The sequence below is a fragment of the Parambassis ranga genome, chromosome 3 (genome assembly GCF_900634625.1).
Source record: "Parambassis ranga chromosome 3, fParRan2.1, whole genome shotgun sequence".
Taxonomy (NCBI): Eukaryota; Metazoa; Chordata; class Actinopteri; family Ambassidae; genus Parambassis; species Parambassis ranga.
The window spans coordinates 7998976-8008661 of NC_041024.1; the positions used below are offsets into that span (position 1 = coordinate 7998976).

A 9686-nucleotide genomic window follows, 5' to 3' on the forward strand; every position below is an offset into this window, starting at 1 on the left:
GAGACAAACCAAATGAACTGTTCCACAAAGTGGATACAATAAACCAAGCCAAAGACCTATAAACATACAAACTGATTACTGTTGTTATACACTCACCACCTAATGCACAAGACAGCCTTACTTATTTGTTTGGGACTCCAATAATACATTTATAATACATTGAAAACTCCTCTTGTTGTTGTTGTTGTTTTAGCTTGGTATAGCTGCTATATTATTATTATTCAGCTCAACACAATCAGTAACATTTACTGTGCTAGCTAAACTGCTACATGCAGCTAGCATTACCCAAGAGTCCAAACGATTGATTTGATTTTGATCATTCATTTTAGCCCAGTTGTTCTATAAGTAAGTTGTTTAGCTTACAATGGGTGAACATGAATTCATATCTGTGTCCTGCTGTTGTTGCTGTAGTTAAAACACAAATATAATACTTACTTAATATGCCTTATTGGTGGTAGATGCGCCGAAGGCGAACGTTCAGCCTTTTGGCCTATTTGGTCTTCCGTAGCTTCAACTCTCGGCGCGCGCTACAGCGGGTACTGGTGGGAAATTTGTATCTCCTGAGTGTCCGTGTGTGCTTTGTTTTCATTTACAGCTATGGCACTTAACTATCAGACGTCAACTCTTTCTCTCACTTTGCCCATTTCGTGCCAGATATGTCTGGGAAAGGTAAGCGCCATACTGTTTTGAAATAGTAAAAAAAAAACGTCGTTAAACAACGATGTTTTATCACTTCTGCGTTGTAACGTTTACTCCACCCGACTCTAGTAACAGTTGCTAGCTAACTGAAGCTCTGTTTCCTGATTTTTGTACAACTTTTTTAATCCTAAAATAACAAATTGTGCACGTTTGTTTCTGTGTAGGTCAGGCAGCCGGTCATTTGTGCCAACCACCACGTGTTCTGCTGCTCCTGCATGGAAATGTGGTTAAAGAAAGCTGGTCAGTGTCCTACCTGCAGAGTCCCCATCACATCAGAGAGCCCCTGCAGAGAAATCATCGGTGAGTAGTTGCACGAAAATAAGAGAAGATAAAAACACATGTTTGAAATAAAGAAGAGGTATGTGAAGCTTCGTCTGTTTGTCATAAAGTCAGAACGTATGCAGTCAAGTTTAGGCTGTCGTTTTAATAAATAGTCAAATGTTTGTATATATTTGACGGTTTTGACCGTGCTTTCCGTTGACTATCAAAAGGAATTTTGTGTTAAGGAAGTAATCTTTGAATGCATGTCTGCATGGATGCCCATAGGGTAAGCTTTTGTGAGTGCAAACCTGTTGTTTTGCTTTGTTTCCCAATTTTGTTGTTTAGAACATGTACATTTATTTGTACAATAAGAGACTGCACAATATTTGTGGCAAATCACCCTTTACATTAGCAATGGTTTATCTGTGTATTATAAACTTTATTATATGATCGCCTATCAGTTTGTAAAACAGATTAGACGTTTGTAAATGCACTCACAGTCTCTGTACGTACTTAGAGTACATACATACATAGAGTAAGTACACATCTATCCACTCAACTAAATGCAGCTTTTGCATAAAAAGCAGACACTCTAATGAAAATTAACAATTTCTGCAGGTGAGCTTAGGAGTCTGCTTTGGCCCATATTTTAAATGACAACACCACCATTTCAAAATTATAGTAAAACAGTAGTGAAACCCATTAAAAAAATATGTTGTCTGTTAATTAAATTTGTCTGTTATAGGAGGAACAAATGAGAGTGATCAGAGTGACAATCCTGCTATGAGAAAATGCCTCAGAAAAACCAGAGGAGAGCTGCTTTTACAGGAATATGAGGTAGTGCATCATTATATCACAAGTTTAGTAGACTTTCTCTTTGAATAGCTGGCTGTTAAAGTTGGTGTTTAGCAGTGGAGAAGGCAAAAAAAGCACATTTATCAGATTACAATATAGTCTCTGTCTCTTTCTTACAGGAAGAAATTGAAGGGCTCATGAGAGAAAATGCTGAGCTGAAAGCTAAAAATCTAAATCTGGAGGCACAGCTGAAGACGGCTTTGGATCCCTGCAGCATTAATACAGTGCAACCAGAAGACAAAATAGTTGACCCGTTTGTCATAGAAGAGTGGACAAACAAGCTGCGAGCTGCCACAGACGTTTGTGATAAAATAAAACAGGACATGGATAAGCTGAAAGAGGTATGCCACTTGCAACTCTTAAAAAATCGACACTATTAAATTAGTAAACTGAAAAGAATTTAGATTGATTACTTTAAAGAAAAGCTTGTTTTTTTTTCTTGACTTAGTGGAGTTGCTACATACCGTAGCTTTCTATGTGCAATCATGGAATACTTTTAATGTGTTACTTCTCTATCTTCAGGCAAATAAGGCATTGCGATCTCAAAATGTCGACCTTGTACAGGAGAATATGAGGCTGAAAGCAGAGGTGGTTAGCAGATCTCCCCAAAAGTAAGTGTCCACATATTCATTCAAATAGTCTACACATATGCTGTTTACTGATATTTATTAAGGCAAAACACTACAAAGACTTGATGTCCTGGAAGTAAATAGTTAAAAAAAATAGTACATTGTTCAAAGTCCTAATCAAAGACAATATAGTGGTAATACTGACAACTGAAGCTATTCAATGCACATATGGCTTGACAGAATACCTGACTGATATTCTTATACGTCACACATTAGAACCCGAATTTCCAGAAGACAAACGTAGTAGAGCTTTTTTGCAAATGTTAAATCACTCCTTTTTTTCAAAATGAAAAAAACAATGGTCTGTCCCCAGGTTTGGCCGCTACACAGTGGCAGCCCTGGAAGCCAAAATTCAGCAGTATGAGCGTAATGTGGACCACTTAAAAAAGGCTCTGGAGCGCAGTGACCAGTACATTGATGACCTGGAGTCTCGGGTCAGAAAGTTTGAGAAGACGCGTGTTGATGTTCAGGAGACATGTGGGAGCAGCAAAGCTGCAACAGGAGTTCTCTCACAACAACAGAAAATCAACATGATGATGAGAAGCTTGAGTGACAATGAAAGAGAGTTGATCTGCAGCGATCCGGAGGCAGAACATCGAATATTTTCTAAAAATCACAGTTTGATGTTCATGCCAGCTGCAGAACACAAAGAAGCACAGAAAAACGAGGACTCAGAAACTACTTCCTCTGACTTTTTACCCACTACTCCCTCCACTGCTTTCCGGTCTCTGACCCTTAAAAGTCCTGGCATTCGTGAAAAGAAAGTTGCATTTAAACCTTCTTCCTATTTGAGGAGGCTTGATTTTGAAGACTTCCCCAGCCCTGTGAAGAATAACACCACCAAGCTGAACCAGTTTGAGAAATTTCCCAAAGATCTGGCTCCAAATGACACAGAACCCTCAAAATCTGTCTTCTGGGGCAATTGGCAGAGATCCAACTCAGATGGCCAGTCATGTCCAGGTCCAAGTAAACAAAGCTCAGAGAAGGAATCCACTAATCTTGTAGGTGGCAAGTCAGATAGTGTCCAGGTGTCCAGTGAGGCCTCAATGGATGCAGCTTACCTGGACAAAATATCAGAGTTGGATTTCATGATGCTGGATGGAGAGAGTTCCAGCAGCCGGGGATCACAGCTCTCCTTGGCTTCCTCTCCTACCAAAGACTTGGACAACACCCTAGTCTTGGAACCAAAGACCTGCCCTGATGTCTTGTTGAGCCATGGTGGCAACACTACGATACAGGTTGAGAAAAAGAATCCCCAAACATGTGACAACATGAATAGTACCCTGAATGACAAAGAAGGTCCAAAGGGCTCAGCAGAGGAGGGTTTCTCTGCCCTGGTGTCAGATAGGAAGATCGAAGGTCCCTCTCAGACTGAAGAACTGTCTTTTGATTTGCTGTTTGATCATCTGGACGAGATTAAGGCTGGTCCCTCTGGCTCTCTGAGTCCAGCAAGCCAGGACCAAGACCAAGATCACGTAAAGCCCTCCTCTTCCTCCTCTGGCTGCGCTGGTGGCGATCCTGTGAACACAACAAGAGACAGACACACACTTAACAGCAGCCAACCAATAAAGAGAAAATCTCATAGCCCTTTTAACACAAGCAGTCCCACCAAACTTTCAAAGCTGATGTGAGTGTGTCTGTGCTATGTAGTCTGCACTGTATGGTGTTAAATATGCCAGCAGAATAGATTTATGGATGTGATACTATAGGTTTTTGTCATCTACTTGTAAGTCTTACATAGGTTTTAAATGCAGCTTTTACAGCCTGCAAGTCTGTTCTGTAGTTCATCACATGCTTTCAGCTTATTTAAGGTGATCTTTTTATGACATGCAATACTGACGGATGAATATGACCATCATAAAAAAACTTGAAGAAAAAAAGCAACGTAGGAAATAAAATGATAATGCAATGAAAAATGATGCATGATTTTTTTTTTCCTGTAATTGAACTTTTCTTCTACAGAGCTGGTGCCTAATCACATGATTCAGGTAATCCTCAGTCTTGAGTTTTTACAGGGAGCACCATATGTAGGAGTTGGAGTGTTTTGCTGAATGTTTCTTTTTTTGTTTGTTTTGTTTTTAGGTTTATTTATTGTGGCATGGTATCAGTTTTTCCACTTCTCTGTGCTGCACCCTATGTCGATAAACGCATGTGTCGCCTGTAACCGAGAGACCTCACGCACAGCAATTCCAATGGTGCAGAAAGCGCCTTATTTATTATGCAAATTTAACGATATCGTGTATATTTCACATACCTCTAATCGCTGCATGAAATTTTAATTGGGCAACCGTTGTGGTTTGAATAAATGAAGTGTTAATTCATTGGGATAATTAATTTAGGTAAAGACTGTGTACAAGGTTACGCTGGTGTATTAAATCAATTTGTTCAGTGCTCATCTGGCGATGACGGGCTTTAATGATAAGGCGGCGCTCTCATTATTTCCAAGGGTTAATATGAAAGTCAGGACGGGGCCAAGAAGAGAGCCTGCTGGAGAACTGTAAACTACACGTTTATATCCGTGATCAATTAGTGTGAAAAATTGATAAAGTTAGTTATTTGTGTGTCTATACCTTCCAAATAACACTGTCTTCTTGTATCTTTTGTTCATATATTAGATATACGTACTTTTTGATACATTTCCCACCCCATATAATTCCCCAGGAAAACAATTTCCTGAAATCAGATAGACAAAGTTCAACCTAAAATAGATAGCTGCTCAAATAAACAGTGTTATGTCAATGGTTTACGGCCTCTAAGTAGAGAATAAGGCCTAAAGGCATCGGGACCAGCGCATTTCTGCGGCTGAATGGAGAGGAGTGAGCCCTTAAAAACGCAGGCGTCTAGTCTCCAGATGTTACTGCCTGCCCTGTGAGCAGTTTTTATCTGTCAGCCTGTTCACTGTTCTGGCAGTTTATGTCTCGCGAGAGCAGCCGAGCACGGGCTTGACGAGATCTGAGGCGCTCAGGTGTAAGAGCCTCTCTCATCCCCAGCAGTGGGAAACAGTAGACAGATAAGTGCGTCTGAGAGACTGCAGGCATCTCTGTGATCTCCGGGCTCAAGGCTGCATTCGGCGCACTACACAGCGAACTACACTGCATCATTACTGGATAGGCAAAGGAGCACTGTGTGTCTATGACTATCTTCCAGCTCTTGTAGCCGTTTCCCCCTTCTTTCCTGTGCACTTTAATTGGAGAAGCTCGCCAAGATGATGTCCATGAACAGCAAACAGCCGCACTTCGCCATGCATCCCTCGTTACCCGAACACAAGTATACCACCCTGCATTCAAGCTCGGAAGCTATAAGGAGAGCCTGTCTACAAACTCCACAGGTAAATTATCCCCGAAAACTTTCACTTTGTCCTTTTTCTTGCCTAGGCTGCCTGTAGCGCTGAACGCTGTCTGTGCGTAATAACAAGGGCTGCTCCAAGGCACATTCAGCCAAGACGCGCACTTAATGTTTTTTTCATGTATTCCACAGCAATCACTCGAAGAGTCTGTGATCTTTTTGAAAGCATGCTCACGCAAAGCCCGACTTTACTGTTTTTATATTAATTTTTATGACTTGCCGCTTCTGAAGGAATATTCAGACTCTGTTATGTGTCGCCAAAAGTCCCGACAGACAGATACATTTATTTATGCGTTTTTCCTCTTTCTGCCTTTTTTTCTGCTCCGTGTCTTTTTCAATTTCTTACCCATTTCACACCCCTAATTCTCCTCTCCTCTTGCAGCTACAGAGTAACATATTTGCGAGCCTGGATGAGACCCTGCTGGCCCGGGCTGAGGCTTTGGCGGCCGTGGACATCGCCGTGTCCCAGGGCAAGACGCACCCGTTCAAACCCGACGCCACCTACCACACGATGACCACGGTGCCATGCTCTTCGACTTCTACTGTGCCACTGGCTCACCATCATCACCACCACCACCATCACCACCACCAGAACCTGGAGCCCCAGGACATTATGGAGCACATCACTTCGCCATCTCTCAGCCTGATGTCCAGTGCGCACGACGGGGCAGGTGGAGGAGGTGGCGGTGGAGGTGGAGGTGGCGGCGGAGGTCTCATACCCACCTCCTCTGCCCACCCGCACTCTCACATGCACGGCTTGGGTCACCTCTCTCACCAGGCTATGAGCATGAACTCGCCTCTCACCCACCACGGGCTTTTACCGGGCCATCACGGGAGTCAAGGCGGCCCAGGGCTCACAAACACCGGACTCCCTTCCATCAATGACTCGGACACAGACCCAAGGGAGCTGGAGGCTTTTGCGGAGCGCTTCAAGCAGCGGAGGATCAAGCTGGGGGTGACACAGGCGGACGTGGGCAGCGCTCTGGCTAATCTCAAAATCCCTGGCGTGGGATCACTGAGCCAAAGTACAATTTGTCGATTCGAGTCCTTAACTCTCTCCCACAACAACATGATCGCGCTCAAACCTATCCTTCAGGCCTGGCTGGAGGAGGCCGAGGGGGCCCAGAGGGAGAAAATGAGCAAACCTGACATTTTCAACGGAGGGGAAAAGAAACGCAAGAGGACCTCGATAGCGGCCCCAGAAAAGAGGTCTTTGGAGGCTTACTTCGCCGTACAGCCTCGACCGTCCTCCGAGAAGATAGCAGCTATAGCTGAAAAGTTGGACCTGAAAAAAAATGTGGTGCGAGTGTGGTTTTGTAACCAAAGACAGAAGCAGAAGAGGTTGAAATTTTCAGCTGCTCACTGATGAGCAAAGAAAAGGAGGAGAAAAAGAGTTGTGTGACTGAATTTGGGGACCAAGGGACACTAAAGACACCATTTTCAGTCTTTTGTCTCCAGCGATTTTACACGTTGGTGCACAATGGGCTTTAGATACCCATTTTATGAGGCTTCATATATCTTGTTTATTTTCACGTTATTGGTGAATGTGAAGTATGCAAATAACAGATTACACAAATTTCGCTCAGTTGTTACGAGGGAAAAAGTTTAGCGACGTCGACATTGCCTTTTAAAAACATGTGGAAAGAGGTAATTTGCTTGATACTATAGCGAGTTATTTTCTCCTAATAGGCCTAATATTATTTGAAGTATAGCCATTTACGAATTACCTCATTGATTGTTGAACTGTGTTGCTTTTTGGTTTGATTCTGTTGTCGTTGTTGGTATAGAATAATTCATGAATCTGTTCATTTATTCATCTGTTCATGTATTCTTATTTGGAGGCTGCTATGAACTCAAATTTAGTTGCAAAGTTTTATGGCTAACAATAATAAGAAAATTTTAGGCCTGCATGAAATGTTAATTCACCGGACGTGATTTTTTGCCTTAACAGGCTGTCACATCTACAGATATATTTATTTTAAATTTGCACAAAAGACCCTTTAGGTTTATATATCGGTTATGTCGAAATGGTTTTGTATATACAGACATCACTTTATCTCTTATCAGAGGTGAGCTCCTGTGTTTTGTTTTGGGGAATAAATTATAGGGGTCTATCGACATCCACAAGGAAAAAGTTTCTAACAGATCAGAGCAAGAGGAAGCCTTGTCTGCTTCATCCAGGAGATATCACAATAAAAAAAGAATCCTTTCATGCGTTTTAGTTTGCAGTGCAAACACTCTATGCATTGGAAAAAAAGCATCACTGCGTACAGTAGAGCTTTGTCTACTGATCGACTTTATTTTGTGGATGGTTGTTAAGTCACTGTTAAATGCCTGTTTTCACATTATGATCACCACGTTGTTTGTCGTGTTAATTGTTACGGAAACGTTGTGTAAGTAATATTTTTACGTTGTGCACAAGTATGTTTACAAAACTGCGGCGACATGTGCATCATGGAAAAAAAATGTCCTCCCCTACTCCTACCCTAACTCTCACAACCTCTCCACTCTCCTCTGTTGTCTTCTTATACGTTCATTGGTACTATTCATCCTGTAAGCCAAATTCAACAGGGAGGTGTGTTCCAGCAATCTTCTAATAAATCAAAGAAAGAAAAAAAACGATGCTTTTCTGGTTGTGACTGGGCCTGAACACGATTTATTGGAGTTGGACTATAATGTTTGTCTATAATTGTGATATAATTCGATAGAAAGAGATGTTTTGTGTTTTTATATTTTATATGCCAATTTAGTTGTGATTTGTTTTTTTTTCTTGGATTTTTACAATCAACTAAAATGTTTATTGAATGAAGCCTTACTCTGGGACAATAAATCCCAGTTAAGCAGATCCTAAAACTCACAATTTTAAAATCACAAAAAAAATCCACAAAAATGTGGCGATGATAATAATAATTATAAAAATAATAAGTTACTGCTATAATACATTTTGACCTGTGTATGATAGGCTTCATTAGCTGTTTCTGGAATCCCTTAAGATAAAGTTACCGCCTTTGCTGTAGTCAATCAGTGCCGACAATCAACATTTAATGAAGTTTCACAGCAGTCAGAATAACTCAACAGCAACATTACCCAGAGAGAGAGAGAAAGAGAGAGAGAGAGAGGGGGGGGGGGGGGGGGGGGGCTAGGGAGAGAGGGAAAGAGAGAGAGAAGTTCGCTGATTTATCTTAAAAAAAAAACAAAACAAAAAACTTACTATCAAAAATTTCCTTCTCCAAAATTTCCAAATATTTCACTCCTAACATGCAGGTATTTCCATTTGTTTTTTCAGTGGATATCTCTTTTGGCTGCAGTCATAAATGCATTTTTAAATGCATGTAATGCAATATTAATCGCGATTTGCTGATATAAAATGCAATATTTTCAGACAGCTTTCGGGGTTTTCAAGGGAAGCAGCCGGATGGAGGAAGTCTCTGTTAAACAGCACAGAGCTGCTGCTGCTTATTGCTTTTCTTTAGCTTTTGGCTACATGGACAGAGGAGTGCAGCGATGCCTTAACGTGAGTAAAATATTTTGATTTATTTTAGACAACTTTAAATTAAATAAAAACTGATCATTGATCTTACACAGATTTTATTGTAGATATTATAAATTAGGCTGAAGTATATATTTCATATATTTATGTTTATTGCGGTGTAGCTCCACACTAAACAGTTCAACAATTTAATGGTCACTACAAAAAATACAATTTATATAACAGTAAGAGTATTCTAGGGAAATTGTGAAACAAATGCTATTTTATCCCCAAAATATTTCCTGTTTGATTTAATTGCAAAAGTAGATTATTGGAAATGTTGTCTTTAAATGGCCTGACCAATCTGTGTGTCTAACAGAAATTATAGGAAGAGTGGTGATTGTCCACGTAAGTGGGCTATGTGTAAT

The 9686-nt window shown here is 40.9% G+C and overlaps 2 protein-coding genes across 3 annotated transcripts; both read left to right on the forward strand.

Annotated features, from left to right (window-relative positions):
- Positions 1-530: 530 nt before the first annotated feature.
- On the forward strand, positions 531-4272 carry obi1 (ORC ubiquitin ligase 1). The gene is made up of 6 exons (XM_028401798.1): positions 531-669; positions 864-999; positions 1706-1797; positions 1935-2156; positions 2338-2426; positions 2758-4272. The coding sequence occupies exons 1-6, from the start codon at positions 598-600 to the stop codon at positions 4073-4075; spliced, it is 1929 nt and encodes a 642-aa protein (XP_028257599.1). The 5' UTR covers positions 531-597; the 3' UTR covers positions 4076-4272.
- A 1237-nt stretch (positions 4273-5509) lies between these two features.
- On the forward strand, positions 5510-7290 carry pou4f1 (POU class 4 homeobox 1). 2 transcript variants are annotated; one of them, XM_028401801.1, is made up of 3 exons: positions 5510-5772; positions 6172-6442; positions 6482-7290. In XM_028401801.1, exons 1-3 carry the CDS (start codon positions 5650-5652, stop codon positions 7153-7155), a joined length of 1068 nt encoding a protein of 355 aa, XP_028257602.1. In that variant the 5' UTR covers positions 5510-5649; the 3' UTR covers positions 7156-7290. The 2 variants fall into 2 exon arrangements, with proteins under 2 accessions (XP_028257602.1, XP_028257600.1); XM_028401799.1 differs by having other exon boundaries at positions 6172-7290.
- The last annotated feature ends 2396 nt before the right edge of the window (positions 7291-9686 follow it).